Consider the following 24,247-nt stretch of genomic DNA (forward strand, 5'->3'; position numbering starts at 1 on the left):
CTGCTCTGCAGTGCTGATCTCAGACMTGTCTGTGTAGTGGCAAGAGTTTTAAGGACCATGTGCAAAGAGTTGCTTGGATTAATTTCTGAGATACTGGAAATACAACTGTGATTGTAGAAAACTATTTATTATATGCATCTATTGAGGAATTACCATAATATGTGTTGATTAACATGCAGAGACAGAATTTACCTGCCGCTGTCAGTATGTATTATCTGATATATAGATAATGTAAATATAGACCTAATATAAAACACTTCTCAAAGTCTGCTCAGTGAGGATGACTGAGATTTCCAGTGTTGTTTTATTCAGTTTTACACTGAAAACTTCATTGTCTCCCTATCCCTCCTCTAAATCAGACTTTAATTCTAAGATATTGAAAATCATTTGGGAGTTCTCACTATGACTTTGTAATAATTAAAATCAGTCAAGAAGGTGTGCTTTCTGGRGGCTCTTGATGCGTAAGACAGAAACTGTGTTGGGCTAGTCAAAAGGCACCATAGAGATAAATTCTTGAAGATGCTAATGGTTGGATGCATTGCTTATTTAACTATTTTAATACTAAAAAATAGAATGAARTTGTTAGTCCATTCTCTCACAGTGTCTGAATTTACAGGATTCTGTATCATAYAGGGCAATTTTTTTTGTAGTTCATGATTCATAGTATGTTCTTACTCAGAGTAGTTATTAATAAAGGCAATCATTCTATTAAACCTACTGTGTATTTTCCATAAAATCTGCATATTTTGTATGGTAACCATAATTTTCTGCTGGCTTTYTGCATGGAGAGGTTGCTTAACAAGAAAGCTGCCTTGATGAGGTTTTGTGAGCTTTCTTATTGCTGTCACTATATAATAAAGCTGTATCTGTAACAAGCTACCTACATTTTCAGTCTTAAACTCTTGCTAAGACCCCACAACTAAGATACAAGTTTATACTGCGCAGCCACTTGTTGATTCTGGTAGAACCAATACCAGTGAGCACACAACAATCCCTGCCCCCCTTCTCTTTTATGTTAGACTACACATTACAGGTTCCTATCTCACATCTGAGACCCTCTCAGCAGTGGCAGGAAGTGAGAAGAGAGCAACACAACTTTCTGCTGTTGTCCTATGTGCACTTTTGATATTGCAAGTGAGAAAAGGTACTTGTGGTAGCTGCTCTTGAACCAACATGCTCGATGTTTGTACTCTGTTATATTTGACCAGAAATGCTACAAATCTTTTTTTTTTTTTTTTTTTTTTCCTCTTCTTCCACCCACTCATGCCATCAGGAGGTCCCCAGAGCATAGAAATCAATGTGCTTTCTATTTCTGAGTGGTTGATGGGACTATAAAAATAAATAGCATCAGCTGGGTAGACTAATAATTTTCTTCTGCCTATGGGAAATAGTTGTAGAAGGACAATCTCAGCTCCYACAAGTTCTGGAATGCTAGTGATAATCACTGAAAGTTGGAGGAGGGGTGGGAAAGTTGTTTTGAGAGGGTTTTTTCCTCTTAGATAATGATATTAGCCTGGTGGGATGCAAAATTCCTTTAACGAATAAAGTCGTGTTTGATCTATGAGGCTTTGAGCATTACCAGTTTGGGTCTGAGCCAAAGCACACTAAAACATGGCTTCTGTGGGTTTCCCTGAATACATTTTGGGTGAATCTCTCAAACAATTAGGGGCAGATTTTGTGGAGACCTATCACAGGTMCAGAGCGGAATTCAGAGTGGTCTTTTGGACTTAGGAAGTTTGGGTTTGGAAACAATCTGCTTTTCCTCTGCTTTGTTTCCCTGGGGTTGTAAGAACGTGGTTCCTAATCCCCTGTAGTAGCTATTTCCCCACAGGACATCCTGTCTGGGAATGTAACATACCAGCTGCATTTGTGCTCCGAGGGAAGCTATTTCATGCTGTTTTTCTTTGAGTAAAAGCTGTCTTTATCTGTTAAAAATTTGCTGTTGCAACAAAAGCGGAACACAACTGGTGTTGCTAGTTACGAGAGCTAAGGGCTACAGCTTTCTCTTCCAAATCCTCTTAGTGGTGCGTAAAAGCATTTGTTTTCTCATCATTTTCTTGCTTTGGCTTACATCTTTATTCGTTGCAATATTGGTGCTTTGTAAGAGCAGACTGGTGACATCTTTAAGCAGAGATTTTCAGGAAATATGGTGAAATAAGTAGCACAAGAGTGGCGGAAGGCAAATCACTTATACAAATGAAGCAGCATTTGAAATATGTATCTTTCTGTCTATGTTCATCTGAAACTTAAAACATCCAGATGGTTGATTTTTTTTAGGTGTTTGGTTTGATTTTTATTTGGAGTTTTTAACTGTAAAAACTCAAGATAAATCTGTACATAAATATTGAAGAAAATTTCACTGAATTACTCCATTTTAGTGTCCGTTTAATTTCTGTGGCAGAGGATTCTTGCTAGCTCTGCGCTTCTAACTCTTTCCATTTAGCATGAGATATTAATTCATCTTCCTCCCCTTCTGTAGAAGTAGTGAAGGTCTTTAGGACATGCTAGCATCTCTTAAAATTATAATTCTTTGYTGGGAGGAGATTTAACCTATTGGTTACAGTAATGCAGGTGATCAAATATCAGAAAAACAGTACTGAAATTAGACATCCTCTTGAACATTACTATTTGTATGGTCCTGCTTGGATCCTGCTGCAGGCTTTGTTTTGCAGAGCACCTTATTTCCTATGTAGGATTAATTCCTCCATAAAATCAAGTGGCCATGTCTTGGTACTTAAAGGGGAGTCAAAGCAGAATATCTAACTACATAACAAAATAAAGGATGAACTTGGTTTGTAGGAAATCAACATGATTSAGTCATGCAACCTGATATTTCAGAGGTTTATTGAATATGTTGTAGATAAATGCCACTTTTAAAATCCATTCCTATTCTGTGGCACAGTGCATCAAAATATGTTTGAGGAGCTTTTTTCCTACATTGGCATTTGAGTATTGTTTAATCTCACTGTATGAACACGTTGCAGGCACTTCACAGATGCCTGTGTGCTGTGGGAATGACCAGGCATTTAGCAGGTTACAGTTGATTTCTTACCGATTAGGGAGCTTTCACCCATTTATATGAGTATGGCTCGATTTGCAAGGTTTTCTAAATATATGCTGGAATGACAAAATGTATCAAAGAATAAAAGGCTCTAACTTTCCTGTTCTACTCTTGAGGATCGATTGCTGTTTGAAATTACACACCGACATAAATACACAGAGGCACTTATAGTCAGCTCTCGTTGTTTTTACTTTCAAAAAAGTGCTTTAGACTTAGTGCTGTGCTCAGCTGTGTTAAATCCCATGCAAAGCAAACTTGCCACTCATTTTATCAGTCAAAACAACAGCATCCTGAGCACAGTGAGGTCTCTGCTGAGATGGGTTTCTATGTGATAATGTAGAGAAAAGTAAAGATAGGTGATCAGAGGTCTGGAGCACCCTTTTATGAAGACARGCTGAGAGATTTGAGGTTATTCAGCCAGAAGGAGAGAAGGCTCTGCGGATGCCTTAGAGACCTTTCCAGTACTTAAAGAGGGCGAGAGGACCTTTGAGAGAGATGGAGCATGCAAGGGCATGTGATGATAAGATGAGGGGGAGTAGCTTTAAACTGAAAGAGTAGGGTTAGATTGGATATTAGGAAGAAGTTCTTTACAGTGAGGGTGGTGAGGTACCGGRAAAGAAAAGTTGTGGGTGCCCCATCCCTGGAAGTGTTCAAGGCCRGGGTGGGTGGTACTTTGAGAAAACTGGTCTAGTCGGAGGGTTCCCTGCCCCCATGGGATGTGTGTGGGGAATGGACTGGAACTAGATGATCTTTAAGGTCCCTTCCAACCCAAACTGTTCTGTGATTCCATGACGTGTTAGAAAATCTAGCTGATGTAAATCTGAGGGATAATTTGGGGTTCTGAYGATGAATTTGAGCTTGTAACCCTCTAAATTGGAGCTGTAAAACTTATTTGCGGTTTTGTCCCTTGGTAGTACAGAGCAGATGTCTATGATTACTATTTTGTTCTGAAGCTCTGCTTCATTTTAAGGTATTCTTTTGCATGGGTTTGATTTTTTAATACTTAACTTTCACAAATCCCTGCCTTCCTAACATAAAGTACTAAGGATCTGAGATGATAGTTACCATCTTTTAATGTAAGTGTGTTATTTAGGATTGTCTATAAAGTCTAATTTTTATTTTCTGGRGACTTGTATAAGAAATCTATCTCAGCAACTTGTCTGTTTCTCAGCATTAAGTTCCCGTGTAGGTACAATAAATGCCTTTAATTTTTTCGAGAAGTGATGACTGTCTACAAAATATGCATAAAAGGTGCCGTGTTTCAGCTTAATAAGCTTMTCTGTGAAAGAAGCATAGTGATATCCCCATTATTTCTATGTATATTTATAGTAAAAAGAAAGGAGTCCTAGCTTTTCATTGCAATATATCAAATAATCTTTTGTGGTTTTTCATATTCATGTGAACTATGTTTACTTGTAACTAATTCAAGTAAAACATTGTTTAAAAAAGTGGAAAAAAATTGATATTTTCATTAAAAAAAAAAATTTCTCTTGAGTTAAGTAAGATAGCTACTCCAGTTCAGTTTGAGAAGTTACTGAAATTTAATACTAAAATATTGCAARCTCATAAATTTCTCTGTTGATATTTTTTTCTGATTACAGTTAAAAGTGTACCTGTAGGACAAGGTATCAGCTTGGCTACATAGTTGTTCCTAAGTAGGTGCTGCACATTCAGCTTAAGCTCAGTGAAGTGCTTGAGATTTCTTGGGCATAATTTCTTTTAAAATATTGCAAGCTCTGGTTTTTTTTTTGTTTTTTTTTTTTCTGCTGGATGTGTGCTAAAACTGTTGAAACCAAATTTTTCTTCTGGTTTCAAGGGKTTTTTTTTGTCATCAGCTCTGAGGCCGGACATGAAGTAAGGAGTATTAGTTTTCCTCCAAAGGGATCACCACAGTTAGTCTTGCCAAAACTGAGTCAGAGATGCAGAAAGCCAAAAGAAATGGCTACTGCAACTAATTTTTTTCAATAACCATAAGATCAATTCAGATGCAAGTTATAAATTCTGCTGCTCTGCAGACTGCTGTGGAGTCYGAGTGCATTATTTGTGTRGGCTGTCCTTTCTGTCCTTGAACTGCCCTGATGGTACTTCAGAACAATGCAACAGTGGTGAGATTTTAAGTTATGGGTGCTTAACAAATGGTGAACTCATGTAGCATTTTTCACAGGAATRCGAGGTGCAGRTCTGTTCAGATATGTATCCTTCACTCTCTTTTAAACACATGAAAAAAAAAATCCTTCAGATTCCGTAACTAAAGTGTTTGCATTATGCACAGATTAGTTTAGCTAGTAGAGGAATAGTTGGAAAATTGCTATGATGTACTTTGATTTCACATAAATCCCTAATAATAAAATAAATCCTTTTATATGTATAGCCTGTGACTATAACACCATAAATTATAGTATATTCTAAGCATCTATATGAGTCCATAATGGCATGTTATGGCAGCAAAAGGATGACGTGTGTATACTATAACTGGGTGAATTGTCCCTAATCATCTCTCTCTAACCATCCTAATTGTCAGACTGCAATCAAGCCCACAAGGATTGATCTAATCTTAGATGAAACCATTTGTAGCAGATGTTTCTATATTTCTTCAATTCCTAACTTTGAATGCCAGAAGATTTTCAATGTGCAAAATATTAGCAATAAAAAAATGCTATCAAAAATKTTAGGATTTGAACTATGACACTAAAATTATCCAAGACCTAATTGTATTGTTGCAGAAGGTCAGGCTCCAAGCTCTGCAAACTGGAAGTTTAACCTTGCTCCCTAATTTGGATGATTAAATAAAGCTCAAGGATAAGTGCAAGGTTATCATATATGAGGAATGTTTCCCTGCTGGATAGTATTCATAGCACACCTTCAGACAGTATTCCTTATTAAAGACATTACTGGTCTTTTTTTGGTATATATTTGTGCWTTTTTTAAAATCTTGATTTTACCATTTGAACAGCTTTGCTTTTATTGTGGTTGCTTTGAGGTACATGGCTTGGTGACATTTGAGGAAAATATGTGGAAATAAGCAAGAGCAGGTGGAGAGTTAGACTCAATTGAAAAAAAAAAAAAAAGAATAAAATCTACCAAGGCTAATTGTATCTTGTGGTAAAATCTTGGCCCCTGAGGTGCTGACAGAAGCAAGTGATCTCTTGCCTCTGAGCTGGGCTACGGATTCATTTTGCCTCTCCTGTTTTGAGTGGTGGGTGTCAAGTGGCTATGGAATATCTCTGCCCCGAGGCTGGGATGTAGGTGAGTTTCCAGCAGTGGTCAAGGAGCTGGAGCTGCCCTCAATTCCCTCCTACTCTGCACCCTCTGCGCTAATTCAGGAGCTCAGAGCTGTGCAGCAGTGCTCCACTTCTCTTGCTTCTTCATAGGAAGGAGCCACCCAAAATTTGCATTTKCYACCCAAAATGCACCCAATTAGTGCAGTGGAACTGTATTTCATTTCTTTTGTCAAAAAAAGTAGACAGCAAAATCAGATCTGTTCAAGTGCTGGTAGCTCAGGTAAGTGGATTGCAACGATGAGATGTTTTGGTTTGTAGTTTGGGCTTTTTCTCTGTTGAATTGACTCAGCAATAGATTAGATCCTGTAASTTGCTCTTTAGGCTGAGGAATGACTTCCCATTTTCCTCCTGGGCCTTTTTACAGGTAATAACTGCATTTCAATTTCTCTTAAGTTTTACTTGAATGTGTGACAAGTGTAGTTTCACCGAAGCAATAAGGTGTCACCCCTTGTCTCTTCTCCCTTARCCAAATTATGTGCGGAATCAAAAAATGGTGGTTGTCAAAACAATGGTTAAATATGACTTTACTGTGACAACTGTTTTTATTTTTCTCAATTTGAATGCTATATTTTTAAGGTGTGATTRCATTTTTTTATCTCGCAACAAACTGCATTTCTCGCACATACTCCATAAAAATACTCATTTTTAATGGAGATAACTAGTGAGGTAAATTTGAACACATTCATATTTTACTGGTTTTAATGCAGCTACTGCAGATTTCTTGTCAAACAGGAGAGCTCTGCACATGGCAAGTCAGGGATGAGAAATCAACTAGCCTTTCCTGCAGATAATGAGATGTAAATGCAGAGCTGAATATTATTATGTCRTTGTCTTTCTGGGAGAAAATTTGATGGGTTATGCTAGCAAAAAGCCCTATGAGTGATGCTTCAGTGCCTGTCCTGGTCAGTGATGGTTTCTGTTGGTAATTAGGAGCTGACTCATTGCTGTTTCTCTCAAGAGACAAATGTTTCTCCAGCTAGTGGCAGAAAATTATATGGTTTTCCAATATACCCAAGAGAGCAGCCATTTGTACTGTGTTTTGGATCAGGGCAGGGAGATTTCAAAGCATCTTAAGTGGTTTGGGAAAAAAAAAAAAAAGCTTATAGTGGTGTCACTTTATTTAAAAAAAAATAGATGAAGGATTTTTTTTTTTTGTTTCTGATTTTGTATTAGGTTTTTTGAGTGTGTAATTTCTGGAGTAATGTGTTGAAACATCAATAAAAATCCCTTCTCTAAATGTTAGTGATGACTGGGAAAGCTTTATTGGCTACAGCTTTGGACAAAAAGAAATGTGAATCTCAAAAGCATTTATGATAAATGACTAGGAAAAGGCCTTCTTAGAATTCTCTGGAAAATAGAAAATCATGCATAARAGTTCCACTGTAAACCGATTTTTTAAAATCATTTTAGAAAAAGGAAAAATGTTTTCTTCTTTCTAAAAAAMMCCCCCMAAAACCAACAAACTAGTCAGTGAATTTCCTGCAATATGTATTTTAATGGATTTGTCATGAACAGCCAAGGCAACAATRAAACAGAATTGTATGATGTGAGCATGAAAAGTAATGGCCCATTCAGAGGCCAAATTTTTGCATATATTTGTCAAGAATATTCAAAAMTATGATCACACTGGAAATGTGAGCTGAGCACTGCATTAAGCAGAAGAAAAAGTATGAAAAGAACAYTATGCAGAGATTTTATAATTAATTGATCTGTTGCGGTGTTTCAAGTAAAATATAAAAGAAAGTATGTCTGAAGATTCATAGAAATATATCAGCACTGGAAGTCAAATTTCTGACTGGAAAGATTTTAGAAATCATTRTGGGGGATGATAAGGTTATCTTGTTCCAGGTTGTGGAATGCTCTTCTCACAGTAATGAGATGAGGCTGCTCAGGGTCCCTCTGTAGGAAATGGGCTGCTCTCTGCAGGCTTGTGCATTATAATCAAACCATTCCCAAGTGATATTGCAAAGAGCTGCCCAATCARTTCTCACCAGAGCACAATGCTGAGGTGCTGCCATGGCTTACTGATACAGAACTGCACATCCTGGGTAATAGGATCTGGAGCAATATTTTTTTTTTTTGCATTGCCCATCTTGAGAGGGGAAGGGTGCTGTTTACAAGGTTCTGCTATGCCTAAGGCTCAGCAGGTAATTTCAATAGAATCCTTCTCAAGATTGTAATGAACAAGATCTTTTCCTTCTAATTGATAGAGTAATAAAAGAAAACCTAAACCCAGCATGCACTTAATGCCATCTTTCTGAATTTCTTCAGTAAAAAAAGCAATGGCATGGGGTAGACGTTGTGTTGTTAATCCTTGATACAAACTTTAAAAATCATATCTGTTGAGCAGTGGGTGCTCATCCGAGGATGTAACCCTGATTAAATGATCAAATATTTGGCATTTCTTCAACTAAGCACATGTGGAAAACAGACAATTCTCACAGGAAATGCTAAGTATTATGGAGACAACACCGTGAGTGGTTCTAATTCTCTCTGTTGTTAAAGAGCTGAGGTTGATTTCTCTCACAATGGCTTCCCCAATTATCTGAGGACTTTAGAAGTCTTTCAGAAGTTTTGATTACAGCCAATGGCATCCTAAAGTAGGCCAGGGATAAAAGAGTATCTCACAGTTCGTGAATAATTGAGTAGGCTTCTGTATAACAATGAGGTGCCTTATGAAAGGCAAATGTTTGTTTGCTGTGTGCTCACATCTGCACCTATTTATTCATATTTATAGGTAAATTCATATGCTAATGCTTTTTCAAACACTAAGATACAAACCGTCTGTTGGCATAAGAAGGTAAAATGCTGCTGAAATGCAGTGGAACTCTATATGTTCATACCAGCTTAAAAATTAGGTTGCAAAAAATAAAATCCAGATGCAAAGACGTATCTTGGCATATGTACACAGAATATCAGGAGTCCTCTTTGGGCCATTTCATTCTTCAGATTTCTCCTCTTCTTAAAGATCTGGAAAAAACAGATGTCTGTAAATTGATGCAGTTATAGTCTAAAGGACAAACTTATGCTTTCCTCCTCTTGCTATTCAGTGTTCTTCAAAAGCAAAGGCTGTTCGTTCCTGCAGTCTGTGTGCTGAAGACTTTGAATTCACCCCAGTTCTGAAATTTGTGAAACAGCCTGATGAGGAGCATCCWTAAAGATAGCTAGCATCTAGCCCTAATACTTGTTGGTAGTAATAAGGAGGTCAAACCCTTCCTCTAGAATTTCATCAACTTATCTGCAAACCCCAAACTGACTTTCACACTGTTCCAAATTGATATCCAGTGAAAAAAAGACTGAAGCTGTCATTTAGAAGAACCTGCTCATTTTTCACTCAAAGAAGTGCTTTGGAGTACACATTAGGTGACCTTTGGTCTACAAAATGTTCTCATCCTCACAAGGAGATATCTGGCTCCTCGATTGTGATGTTAGTTTGCCCTTTTTAAGGGATATTTCTAATGTACTTGATCTAGTCAATACTTTGCATTGCAACAAAATATGACTGTCCCAGATATACACATATTAATTATATATACACATATTAAAAATGTAAAAAAAACCCCAACAGACAAAAAAATTTAAAACCCTCCACCAACTTTTGAAAAAGCTTGTGTTAATTAATGCAAAAAGCTGTGATAATTAACACATTATCATCGGCTGTCAAAGATTCAGGTCATTCTAAAATGCAGATTCCCTGGCTATGCTAAAACCCACCACCAGAGATAATGCAGCYTTGGGTCGTTCTGGTTTTTCTTATGAGAAGTTTTTGAGTATTGTAAGACATTAAGGGTATATAATGAAAAAGAGGAATTTGAGAAAACATTTGAAATTAAGGTAGTGGTTTTGTTTTTTACCTTGATAAAGAACTACATAGGAAAAGACTTYCCTCAGAGGAAGAGACATGAACAGAAACTACACACAGACTGAAAAAAAACACCTAAAATCCCAGAAGCGTCAGGAGTATTATTAAAGGTGATACTTTATTAATTGAATATATATGTCCCTTTCAGACAGTTGGTGCCACTGTTTTTAGTAAGGTCAAAATAGTGTGAATATTCTATACCTTTGTGTGTGGAGCTTTGTAAACAATAAATTTTTTTTAGAGTTAATAGATTTAATCAAGAAATAACTCTGGGAATAGTGCTGTAGTTTTGGTAAAGTCAAGTTGCAGTACTGCCAAGATGTTATTTGAAGAAAGTACTATCTAATAAAGATGGTTTATGATGTCCCAAAGTGTAATGTCTNTTTTTTTTTTTTTTTTTTTTTTTCAGGAAATATGATATTGTCTTTGCTTTCCCTCAGGATAGGTGAAGTAATTTCTGAGATACAAAGTACAGTTTTGCAGTTGCCACTTTGCAACCTTAGTAGAAAAAGCCAAAAAGTTGTATGCTTTGTAAGAAATATACTTGCAAAAGATTTCATTATATGCCATGTTTTCTTCTAAAAGTCTTAATGATTAAACATATTGATATTGTACTCCAATGGTCTTTAAAAGAAAACACTTATTTTGACTGATGACATTCATCTTAGATAGTGACAACAGGATAGTGTCAGTGGTATTATATCATAATGTGGTTAATTAAGCTTAATTATTTTAATGACACTACAATTTCTGCTTGTACTCAGTGTTGACAGCAGACTGAGCGAAAAACTCTGCCTGCTCATATGACCTTGGAATTTTTAGTTATTTGGTTTTTTGTAATGGGAAATGTGGTTGATCCAAATTTAATAGTAAATTTAATTTAATAGCACTGCATTTCTTGTGCTATGTCAGTAAATTTTGTAGAATTTGTACTGAATTAAGGCTCTTCACATATGGCCAGTGGAATCATTAACTAGTGTTTTGTTTGGGGCTTTTTTCAATGTATCCTTGAATTAATAGCATAAAATTCCAAATGGTATTATTTATGGAACTGTCCAAGTACTGGAGAGAAGAACAAAGTAAACTGCAATCATRGATTATAAAACTAGATTGATATCTGTTCTCTTACTTGCATAACATAGTCTAGAGGATCATCATTAATCAGCTTCTCTTTGAACTGCAAATTTATGATTATTTGATAATTCAATTCTTATTTTAAAATTCTGGTTATGGCAATATGATCAGAATGATTGGATGGTAGTTTAATAAAGTATCCTTGTTGTTTAAAAATGCTTTTTAAGCAAAAGCTAGCATGTTTCTCATTGATATTTTCTGGAGGACTTTTTTTCGCTACATGTTTCCAAAATTTAATAACCTGCATAGTTTTTCCTTAGAAAGTTTGTCATTGAGCTGAGAGAACTAGATGTTGTTTTGCAGTAATGGTCACGTTAGTGCTTACTTCAACCTTGTGTTTTCYTTTCTCTGTACACAATGATGTTGAAGGTGATTGCTGTGTTCTGTTAAAAGCTGCAAGGAATGTTTCTCAAAGCTCTCTATCAATCCTCTCATAGAGAAGGAGGACAGACAAATGTGAAACCCAGAAATCAGTGATTTCTGAAAGAACTTCCTCTTATGACAGTCTTTTCATATTCAAAGTTTGTGGTTTACTCGCATCTCAGGAATTGTCGATTTTGGCATTGATAAGAGAAATTGAAGCAAAAAAGTGTACAAAGAATCGGCAATTAAAATGTGTAAATTGACAAACTGGTATACTTGTGTAGAAATAATGGATGCTCTCAGAATTTTCCAGACTCTTAAAGTAAAACATTGTCATTTTCAAATTTCTTCCCAAGTCAGTTCTGTAACTGAATTCATTTGTGATACAGTCTGCCTTTAAAGAAAAACTAATAGAATCCATTGATTTTGTTCACAGATTTTTAGACGTTGTTGGTTGGTTTTCAAGAAAGCTTCCAGTAAAGGACCCAGGAGGCTAGAAAAATTTCCAGATGAAAAGGCAGCATATTTCAGGAACTTTCACAAGGTAAGTCATGCCTTTCTCATGAACTGCARCATTTTCTGTTTACCAAACTTCTTTAGCAAGAGTGTGTTCTTGCTATGTCTGGTTTGCAAGCAATACACTGACAGTCTTGTTGAAAATCTACTCCTGGCCTTAAAAGCACAGTAAAACATCTGTAAGTCTCAGTGGTGCAGGTAAGATGTCACACTGTTTTTTTTCCAGATGAGCACAAAACCTTCAATGTGTGTGAAGCAACAGAACAATTTTTTTTATTATTTAAACACTCGCAGTTTGGAAATGTGTAAAATTTGCTTCCTATTCAAATGTTTAATCAGTAATTGTTAACTAAATATTGAACAAATTCTGAAAATGCTAAATACTTTGGTTGTGATGGTGACACTCTTCGAATGTGTATGGCTTTTCCAAGAAGTCAAGATTTACAGTCAGTCAACAAAAAGGATTTTTAGCAGTAAAAAATCAAGATTCACTGAATGAAATACTCCCTTCTTCTCTATCACTCACACTTCAGTGATGGGAAGCAAGATATTTGAGCAGGAGTTCTTCTTTCTGTCTTGTAAGTTACTTTTATCAGGCCCCTAAGTCTGTCAGTAGACTTTGTGTTAGCTAATCCTAAAACAGGGCAAGGATCTGTGCTTGTACTGTTGCCTTCTCTCAAGTCAYCGTTAGCTTTGTGACATATCAGTGTTGGATATTCCATTAAACATTCAAATTGAAACMCAAAGATGACTTCACCAAGGGCCAYGCAGCARGCAGTGAAAAAGSGTGAATGGAAGCCTAGATCTCTTGAAGGCAGGTTTGATGTTTTTACCATAAAACTACAAATTTGCCTTCATTTTCTAGTGGCCAGACTGCTCTAGCATGGATCCCCTGCAGGGACACAAGTCCTACCAGAAAACYATCTCCAGCATGAGCTTCTCTCTCCATAGGTCCACTGGCCACAGCCTGCTTTATTGTGGGCTTCTGATGCAGCCACAGCATTTTTGCAAGGTTTTGAGGAAGTTTTGGGATTTTTTTAATTATTTTTTAAGCTTGTTATGCCTGTATCATACTTAGTGGGTAAAAGGACTCAGACTTTATATGTTGCTTATCAACTGTCATCAGTGTAGAAGAATAATAGAAGATGCAGGAATTGTTTGAGAAGCTAAGAAAGTAACATAGATACAGATGCAGCTTCATATTGTAGTGTTGATGGAAGAGTYGCCCTTTGCAAATGGAAAGGAGTGTTGCTACTCTTTTTCATCTGTTTTTTCTCCCCGTCTTATTCCACTCCATGAAGATAGGAAGGAGAAAGAAAAAGAAATGGATACTCTTTCCTATTTAAAAGGATAATGTGTTTCTGGCTGTAGAGAAAGGAATTGGATCCGTTCACTTGGATTATACCCATTTTTCAAATAAAGCYGTGAAATCATTTCTGAAGGTATATTATCACAAAATTGAGGCCCAGAATCTTATTCTCTGGCTTGATTTCTTTTCCAAGGATATTTTATTATTTCATAGTGATTATTCTMCTCAATTGCCTCCATTCTGATAAATAAAATAGTGGTGAAGTAGATGTGCATGAGTTGTGAATAGTCATTGAACCTGACTATTGAGGGAACAGTGCCGGTTGTTAGAGGATCAAATATAGTTATTTGATTGCTGTTGTTGGATGAAAATACTCTGATTTTCTTCCTTTCTTTTCTAGAGCTGTTTATTGGTTTGTTATATTTTGAAATTGTTCAAAATGCATGTTTATCTCTAGTCAGTGCAAACTATTAGCCCTGTTTTGAAGTTCTCCATTTCCTCTCGCACTCACAAAATATAAAGAGGGCATATGGTATGAAAAGTTGAAGACTGAACACTGGGAATAAATGAAAAAAAATATTGAAGAAGTGAGCCTTGCTCCTTTTTAAAGAAAGATTAAARTATAAGTTGCAAGCCTGACTCTTATGAAAGGACATGTTTAAAGGGACAAAAGGCTCTACTCACTCACTTATATTCATATAAGACTATATGTATCGACCCTGAGATCCTTTTCCCTGTACAATTTCTTTATAAGCAGTAGAAGGGGTTGGTGTAGAGGGRTACTCAGAATCCACTGTATTTCTCTAGGAGTTTATGTCCTTCAGACTTTCAGATYGGTCTAGGTTACCTGGGGAGAAAGTCTAGGAGTAGCATAGGGTTGGATTGTATTTGCAGTTCTTTTAGCTTTCATATTGCAGAGATACAGAAGAAAATTTTACATCTCAAGAGGAAATATAGYAACAATTAATATCTTTGATTTACCCAGGTTCAAATCAATATCCAAGATCACAAACAATACTCTGATATAAGTAACTCATCAAGATCTCCACTTTTCCATGCTTGAGCTTGAAATGAAGCTCAAATGAGATTCCTCTTTAAGTATTTYACCTAGATGACTATATATCTCCTGTATTTACGTAACCAACTTGTCTGCTATGCAGAGTGATTTATAGAAGGGGCTAAACAAAGAAAAAAAACCCCAGAACTGATAACACTAAGCTAAGATAATTAAAAATAGAGAGGTTTTTTTTCTGGTTTATATGTGCTAAATAAAAGTTCATTAATGAGTAAAAAAGCTGGCTTCTTTGGAAAATGGATTCCACTCCTTTCCCATCCCCTCTCTCCCACCATCCAGACTATGTATGGGTTTATTTGCTATTCTGTAATTCTGTAAATTGCTATTGTGCATTGCTTTTTTGTTGTTTTTTTTTTTACTAGTAATTTTCTTACTATAAATAACAGTAATGGCATTAGTGCTAGGCAAGTGCCTCCTGACAGCACCAGTGCATATTACATTCATTAGCCAAAACGTGACCTCGTCTGTTCATTGCACTTTCTGGTATCAAATTAAAACTTCTCATTACTGTAAATTTAGATCATTGCACTYTTGCTCAGGTGAATTTGTAGCTTAGCTGTTGTGTTTTCCCTTGAACATTCATTGCAGAGGTTGTGCAGAACAGCTGTGTTCATTCCCATTGCTCCCTCCAAAGAGGGGATAAAATAGCAATAGGTCTTCACTCATGCCAGGGGTGGGTATGTTCTTGGTACCCATCCTTACACCGTCAGAAACGACCAAAAACAGACACCACAGTTTTGCCAATTTAAAAGAGAGCATAAATTAAAAAAAAAAATCCTATTTCTGTAATAGAAGATATTAGGCATACAAAAAGTGAAATTCTTTCATGCTTTGGAGACAYACTGATCAGGCAGAACCAGTGCCTGTAACCCATTGGGAGAGGCTTTCAGGAGCATTGCAGAAAGTCAACATGGTTAAGTATCTACATGAAGRTTACTAGAAATGAGACATCAAACGTCCAAACCTTGGATTGTGTCCAAATGAACTAGAAAAAGCATTACACAATTGGCCAGTTAATTGTTAAAGCAGTTAATTGTTAAAGCAGAATTAAAAAGAGCAAAGTAGAGCTTGAAGGGCAACTAACCAGAATAGATTCTGACCCAYCAGGATCAAAAACCTTGCCAAACACCCCAGAGTAGGAAGGAAATGTGCAAGAAAGAGAGTAGAAATAAGCACTTTCGCATTGGGGTTTACTGTAGAGAAAAGTGACATGCTCTGGTRTGGGTAAGCAAGGGAGTGTTCTGTAGACATCTTTGGGATATAAACTTGATCATAGGTACTTCAGGCCCAGCTGCAGAGAACAGAGTGACTCAAGAGCCCAAGTGCCACTTAAGGCAGATAGAACTGAATTACTAATGGTAGTCTGTAAATCCCAAAATGGGAATCAACAAATAAGGATTCTTCCATCCCTTGTAAAATTTCCACTGCCATTCATGCATGCTTCTTTTTCACTTKTAAGTTAAATAGCCTTCACATGGAGTGAGGATGTTGTGGGTTGGGTCTGTCCCTGACAAGATATAGCTGTCTTGGAGCAAGACAAGCTTGAATCTGTCAGTGCTCGTGTGCTTACCCTTCAAATAAATAAATAGCTGACAGCTGCCATAGAGATCAAGACTTACTGWTTTAATCCCCCCCAATATAAGAGATCGTTCTGTTAAGATTGTGTAAACAACAGCTATCTCTAAGGTTTTGGGTTTTAAGTTAGCAAGATTAAAGTAGGATAAGATTTTTTAGATTTATGTTATTTGCTTTTCCTGTCATTATGTTCGATTATGATGTGCTTTATATAAATCKGCAAATGTAAAAGGAAATAAATTGCAAAGCATTTTAGCAATGACTTCTGATARTCAAAAATGTATATGGGACAGATGGTGTTAAGGACATTATATAACATGTGTCCGCAAAAATAGATAATAATCAAGAAAAAGAACAGCAGTAGCCTTCTAACTGTAATTTACAGTTAGATTAAATTACAGCAGCCAGGGCCACAGAGTGGGAGATACCTTAAATTTTATTTCATAGCTTGATTATCCTGAAGGAACTTGTGGAATGCATTAAGGTCTCCTGTGCACACATATGCACAAGCACACACCCAGATAGTCCTGTTTAGTGAGAGGAAGGAGGGGACAGGTTCTCTTTGTGCTTAAGAACATGGTGTGCAGGATCAATAAGGTTAAGAAGAACATTTAGTCTTCTATAGTACAGTTCCCAGTCTGCAACTGAGATGACCTTAAACCTCGAGGTCCTTATTCAGGATAACTGAATTCCTGAAAACTTTGAAACCGACTGAATTTTGCCACAGTCATATATGTGCTAGCTCTTACCATTGTCAAATGCAATTATAACCCTTAAATGCAAAATAAAAATCCCTACGTATGGTGGCATTGTCACAATATCCTTATAAGAACATCTCTCTCGTTGTTCCCACTTGGTTGCCTTTGGGTTGTTCTGGTTTGTTCTTTTCCTTGGTGTTCTGTGGCCACTTCCAGGTTGCCTAAATAAAGAGTCTTATGGCTAAAGAAATGTAAACCAGCCTACTGCTTATTCTGGTTTAGTCCTAGAGTCCTGCTTTTCTTTGGAGTATTTCTTTCTTGCTCGTGTTCACTACAAATCAGAAGTTGTGCAAGACCCCTTATGGACTTCCATAATCTGGCATTTTACTACTATTACTCAAGATATTGCATTGCTTCTCAAATGCAAAGATATTCTCAAAAAGAAAAGTGGACAAACATCCATCAAAGTGTAAATGTTAGGCTTAATTCTTGTGCTTTTCATGGTAAGATATATTAAACCAATTGATTTGGATCTAAATTCAAATATTCTTTGAATTCCCCTTCTTCAGTGTATACCTTCTTGGTATACWCTGTCTCTTTTTCAAAATCTCAAATTCAAACCTGTCTGGTATTGCTCTGTTGACCATTCCACTTCTACTATTCATTGGTTGATCTGTAGTTCTTCAATAAGTCTTTGTTTTCTCATCTGGCTAAATTCACTCAAAAATTCATATTTGATGAAAGCTAAATAGGAATATCTTGTGAAGATCTGGTCACAGTCACAGATGTTGTTTGCTTTGAAAACCATCCCAGATTTAGAACACTTTTTCCTTTCCCTCCTCTCCACTAATCCTTTTTCTTTAAAAGTATGGTAATGTTTTTTCCCCACAATTTCTTTCAGAAAATTTCAAAATAGTGATCTCAATGTAGTATTTTCTTATGAACCCAATGAATGTGTGTGCATCTATATTAGTTTTCAATTATATATTGAAAGTTTCTATCTGCAAATAATCAAGAATTTAACAATTACCTTTTGTAATTCTTGCTCTTTGAGGTTGCAAGAGGTGCCCAAATGTACTTTCTGTGGTTTTCATATCCTTGTTTTGCCAAGTCTTCCAAAGCAGAGATAACTAAATCTTCCTGGAAACTATATCCTTATTTTTCCTCATTTTGACATCTAATTATCTTCAAATATTTGTTTACAGCACTTTCAGGTAATATCTTCTAGCARAATCATGTGGCTGGTGTGGGAAGGTTATGAAGGACATGGCTGGTATTACTCAGCCACTGAGATTAAAATGAACCCTATTAAAATGAATAACTGTTAGAAAAATTACTGCGGTTCTGTACACCAAAAAAAAGATTTGTAGTAATTATCAGATCCCTCTTAAAATATAGAAGTATTTGAACAACACAGTTGTTCAAAGCAAGCATTCTGTGTACCAGAAAACAAATTGGAGGAATAATTGGTGCTGTGCTGGTAATAAAGTTGTTAATAGAGTCTGAGCACATCAAAGGGCAGCATACAAACTAATAAAACAAAATCTTTTTCGACAAAGATTGTATTAAGGCAATAACATCTTCTTTCCTTAACAATGTAATGAAGAAATCTACAAGCTGAGCATGCTGACAGGGCTTTGAGCTCCTRCAAATACGAACTTAAAATGCATAAGTTATCCCTTATGACTCTCTTCCTGTATCCATTCATCCATCTAAAGCTTCGAATCACAATGTATTACTTGRAAGTCTAAATTCATAGGTTAAATAAAGCAGCAGTGTCAATGTGTGGTGCTGAATTTCTCAAAATTGTCATCAGTGGCTGAATCTAAGTTTCAAGAAGGGAAATAACAGCAGGAAAAGTAATTATCTCTACTTGTAGCACAAAGCAGCACCAAGACCTGTTAGTAGTGGTTCTTGTACGAAGATCCATGTATATTTTATTACAGTAAATTCATAGCAGTAGTTGAGTGTGTGTGTACAGTTTGGCAGCAAAAGGGACATTCTGGTCTTACAAATCAGCTGTTTAAATAGAAGCCTGCATTCCCATTATACTGAGCATTAAAACAAGCTGGAAGACTGAACCTTTTTCTTGGGAAAAATAATAATGGATAGGAGAGGAACATTTAAACCTTTCAGCAGGAGGAGAAAAAAAAYATTTTGTAAAACTTGTGGTATGTTATTGAACCACAAAACAATTCAGGGCCTCTGGAGCCCATCTAGTCCAATCTCCTGCCCAAGCAGCATCAGTCAGATCACATTGCTCACAGCCACGTCCAGTTGTGTTTTGAGTATCTCCAGAGCTGGGGATACAAAGCTAAACATTAAATCCTGCACCTGCAGCCTGATAATCAAAAGAGGCTGGGAACTGAGTGTCTGGAGTGCAGCTCTGCTGGAAACACCCTGAGGATCCCGTTGGGCAGTGAGCTGAGCTGAGCTGAGCCAGCTGAGAGGCAGCAATGAAGGCAAACCATGTCCTGGAAAGCCTCAAGAGGAGCATGAGCAGCAGCGTGAGGACTCTCAGCCTGGAAGGCTTCTCCATACTGAACCAGACCTGTAAAATTGTGCCTAATTCTGGTCTCCTCACTGCTCTATTCAAGACAGGAAAAAAAAAGAAAAGAGAGTGTCAATGAGGAGGTTGGAGAGCCTGAGGAAAGATTGAAGGAATTATTAGATTTGCACTAGTGAGGAAAGAGGGCCTGGGGGCAAATAATCACAGGCTTCCAGTTTTGATAAGGTGCCTGAGGTGTTCTCAGGGATGCTCAGGGGAAGGACAAGAGGAACTCGACAGAGGTTATTTTGGGGGAAGTTAGCTTGATATAAGCAATGAAAAAAAAAAAATAGCCAACTCATGTTTGGAACAACTAAAYGTGAGAGCAGACTAAGGAGAGGTCAGCATTTCCTCACTGCAAATCTTGAAGGCATGGCTTGGCAAGGCCCAGTGTCACCTGATTGAAGACCCAGCTCTCAAGGTGGACCAGATATCTCCAGAGGCTCCATCCAACACAGACTTTTCTGTGAACTATGAAATATATGTCATTAAAGTTGCTGCTAGCTCTTGATATATCCCTGTGCTGCATGTGTTGTGTCAAACTGGTCTTGCCCTCTCCTGAGTATATTTCAGTGATGGAAAAAATATACTCAGTCTTCCTGGTGYCTCTTAAAGCAGTCTCAGGAGAACTTTTCTTTGAACTGATCTAGTGTTTCTGCTTTGCAGTAGGGAATGTGATGGTCTGYGTGTCAGTTATGTATATTGTGCTTTTGCCATGGAAATCTACCCATGTTTCGACAGAGTTTAAAGCTTTGCAAACCTGTATTTTGGGAATATTTTTTAGAAGCAATTCTGACTTTGACAGCTAAAATGTTTYGTGTCATCTATAAAGCTTTGAATATGATGGAAACTCAGATAATTTTCTCTCTTGAGTAAAGAAATATGTTTCCCCCAGTTCTTTCAGAGGTGAAGACTGGTATTCACTGCAAGARCTACTTGTCATTTTTACAGGGACAGGTGTTTGAGGTGAGATCATGGAGCCATTCTCTGTATGTACGTCCTCTGGCTCTTGGTCACATTGAAAGGAAAATTGTTGAATTAAAACCTAAGAGAAGAAATAGATAGAAGATGGGAGAAAAATACAGGAATAAATATTCTGGCACTCTGTGAGAGCACCTTATCCTTTGGATAGCTGTGAGAAACACCAAGGTCAGTGGAAAGCTGGCTTTTCAAATAATTTRTATGAGAAATGCTGAAGCGAAGAAGGAGATGGGAAGATTTTTTTTWAAAAAAAYAGATATTACTAAAAGTGTTAAATGTATTTTAATTGTCTGCACAAATCCAGGGAGACTGGTGCAGAGATAAAAATCYCAACAATTTGGAGAGGGAGGTGAACAAGGAAGCAAAGAGCATGGACATGGTCTGTCTCTTGAGCTCAACTGTACCTGGTAAAGAAACTCTGTGCAGCAGGACAGGTGCACATTAACAGAAGGCAAGGAGGGATTATTCAGGTTTTTACACACAAGTAAATTGCTCTCCAAAAGCACTGCCTMATTTGTTCCAGCAGCTGGGAGGTGTTCAATTCTCAGATATGGCCCAGGAGAGGCCAGTTCTGAAATGAGAGGAGCATGTGTTTCGGAGTGAGGGTTTCAGTAGCAGGGATCTCGATGAAGCTGGGGGGTAGGCACTTAGGGGAGGAGAAACTAGAATTAAGGTCTCTGAAGCAGGTCCTCATTGGTCCTTTGGGGGAAATCAAGAAGAAAGAATTGAGCTGGAATATAAAACAGTTGGGGTCACTGTGAAGACTTGCACTAACCAAGCTCCCCTTTTTAATGCAAGTGAAAAGTGGAATCTGGATATCTTAAATTAAAATCAGAAGTTTAAAGGATATATTTTTGACTTCCATGTTTTCACCATGAAATTCATTGTTTCTGCTCTGCCAATATAATCCACACATCTCAGAAGCAAGGACTGTGTAAAAGAAAATTAATATTTGGGAAACCATAAGTGTGAAATATACTTGTGTGATGACCATTACAGAAAAATCCTGAGAGAAGTCAGGTTGTACCATTGAGTCAGGAAGGAGTTATGAATTTATGGCTGTCAAACAAACTTATAAAGCCTCTACTTAGCAGAATGGTGTTCATCATTTATTCYGACCATGGTGAAAAATAGTTATGGAAAATAGAATGCAATCATATATTTATGACAACGTGCATTATAATATCTATAGAACAGGTGCCAATAAACATAAAAGTACTTTTTGTTTTAAGACACAGAGTAGAAAGGCCATAAATCAGAGCCAGGGGGCCCACTGCCATAAACAATAGGAAAATGGTAAAGTAGGCCTATGGAACTAGTAGTCAAAGTAATACTGAGGTGTTTCTTTCCTAGCCTTCAGTACTTGACTCTGCATTTGTATTTTTTTTTCCATTTTTTTGGTGTCTATTTTCACCATTCAAGTGTAGAAAGAAAGTATACTACATAAATAATAAAAGTTCATGATGAAAGTTAAAGACCTAATTATCTAGACTGCACTTTATAACACAAGAAAAAAAAAATGTTATGTGAGGATTTCATTTTTTTTGCTAATGACGACATTTTCCCTTGAAGCTTCTCTGAATTATGTGTCTGTGCTGCTGGGGAATGTTTACCATATTGCTGTGGAAATGGGAAGAGGTGTGGACCCTTGTGCAGTAGCTATTAAAGGAAGCAGACAGGTACAGACAGCAGGTTATTGTTACAAGGGAGGGCCAACAGTTTGTCTCTGTAATTTGCTTTCTCCTRCTAAAGGGAGATGAAATAAAATGAGTCTTATGTGCACTAAGTTTCATTTAAGATTTTGATTTACTTAGAGTAAGGGAGGCTTTGCAACRTAAATAAAGAGCAATTTATTATGAAAATTAGCACAAAACTATCTAATTTTTACTTCTTCATAGAAGGGAATTTGAAATTCAAATCACTGGCTGATGAAGGTTATTAAAAATGCATTAGAGCTGAAAATGTAGCTGTGTGTAATTGTCATAATAGATACTCAAAATTAATTTATCCCCAATGACAATTAAGCTAAAAGAATTTTCAAATTATCAGCTAACAAGTTTCAGTTAATTTTAGAAACAAATAAAATGAAAACATTTCAAAAAGTTTGTAAAATTTTAAACTACTTTAAAATAATCCCAAAAGAAGGGCTACATTTCTGTTTAGAATCATTCCTTTTCTTCTCTTGCAAATTACGGCACTATTGCAATTTTCTTTTACCTCAGATTCTCTCTATTGCATCTTTCTCATTCACCTTTTTCTCCCAAAGAAGTCTGAACCACTTTGTGTGTGTGCACACACACACATACAAGCATGGGCTGAATTTATATTAAACTAAACTCATTTGTTTTACCTCTATACCTGATATTTTTCATCTAGTTGATGTATATTTCTGATGATCATCCAGGGATCTCATAGGTAATCTGRTGCTTCCTTCAGAATATCTGAAATGCCTATAATATATATGTTTATATTTAAGAACACCACCAAAATGCCCATTTTGGCATTGTTGGATTGGGATGGGAGTTATTTTTAAAGACACTGAGGCATTTTTACAGCCTTTAAAAATCAATGGGGTGGAAAGTTTTTCTAAGTAATACTTTTTTTGATGGATGGATATTTATTGTTTTAATGTTTCCTAAAAACAAGACAAGCACAAACTTTATGGTAGTGGATATGTCTGTGGCTGTGTTTCTGGATGTTCACACTTGGGCTTGCACCACTTGCTGCTGTCCATGGCCAGCAACGTGTCTGAGCCCCCATCTGAGTCCTGTGCTTGTGTCTTCCTCCCCTTTGGMATCAGGTGAGAAAGGCAGGACTGGGGAATGCAAACACAGAGATGTCTCTTCTCTTTTGCTGATTAATATAATTTACTTTTTCTGAGTATACCTTTCCATAGTTCAGCAAATACTTGGCATCTGAGAGGTCCTTAAAATCTGCATCATGAGTTTGTTCTCAACTGTGATTTTTTTTTTTCTTTTTGCATTAGGGGTAAGCCAGCCTTTGTCACCTGATTCTGACCCCAGTCTCCCCCATGGCTTCAAGACCTGGCTAAAGGGAGCTACAGCTGAAGTTAAAGGCTTTCACAGATTGAAAGGGATGGGAAGGGGAATTACAGCTCGAGCTCAGCCACTGGYGTCATGTACAGCACAGACACAGCCCTAATAATTTATGTGCATTGAAAGCCGACAGTTGCTTGTATCCTCTAACAATCCTGCCCCAGTTTGTCGATGCACTGAGAGATTTCGTGGTTAGGGTTTTAACTTGCAGTTTAGTAGGAAGAATTATGTACTTACTGCATTCAAGCGATTTCTGCATGTAAGTGSTTTGTTTTCAAATGTAGTCTGTGCTAATAAACACTTCTTTTTAATTGAGCTGATCTAACAAGATAATTTTGGAAACTATTGCAAGTCAGCCAATTTAAGTAAACAGAGAGGAAAATTTAAAGGAAGTTTTGGAAAATTATGTTTCTCCTTTTCTTTCTACTGAAAGACCAGTARCATAGTCTTTTTAATTAGCCAATACCTTTGGGTCAAAAATAGAACAGATCTGGACATAATCATGTRCTTTGGGAATGTTAAAAGTGAAAACTCTGAAAACTGGAAATGGTTTCTAACTGTCCGGTATATTTTAGTAGCCTCACAAGGAYATTAACACTCATTTAATGATCCTATGTTCATTGTGACATACTGCATAAATATTGTTTTCATGTCTACTAACTCTAGCATGAAGTTTGATTTGAAAGAATTTTTATTTTGATTGCRACTGAAATTTGAAAGGCTAATTTTGAAACCTATTTTGTTTCAATTGTGAATCATCTTTCCCCTCTGCCATCTCTAGCACAGTG

General features: G+C 36.8%; 1 protein-coding gene across 1 annotated transcript in view; it reads left to right on the plus strand.

The window, feature by feature from the left end:
* The window catches only part of DOK6 (docking protein 6), a 235,673-nt gene that overhangs the window by 81,264 nt on the left and 130,162 nt on the right, over positions 1–24,247 (plus strand). Inside the window, exon 2 of the mRNA XM_057378150.1 lies at positions 12,138–12,245. Coding sequence (XP_057234133.1) covers positions 12,138–12,245 — 108 coding nt within the window. The remainder of the gene's footprint in view (positions 1–12,137; positions 12,246–24,247) is intronic.

The sequence above is a fragment of the Malurus melanocephalus genome, unplaced genomic scaffold (assembly GCF_030028575.1).
Source record: "Malurus melanocephalus ecotype Western Australia unplaced genomic scaffold, MMel_1.1 scaffold_342, whole genome shotgun sequence".
In the NCBI taxonomy this organism is placed as follows: Eukaryota; Metazoa; Chordata; class Aves; order Passeriformes; family Maluridae; genus Malurus; species Malurus melanocephalus.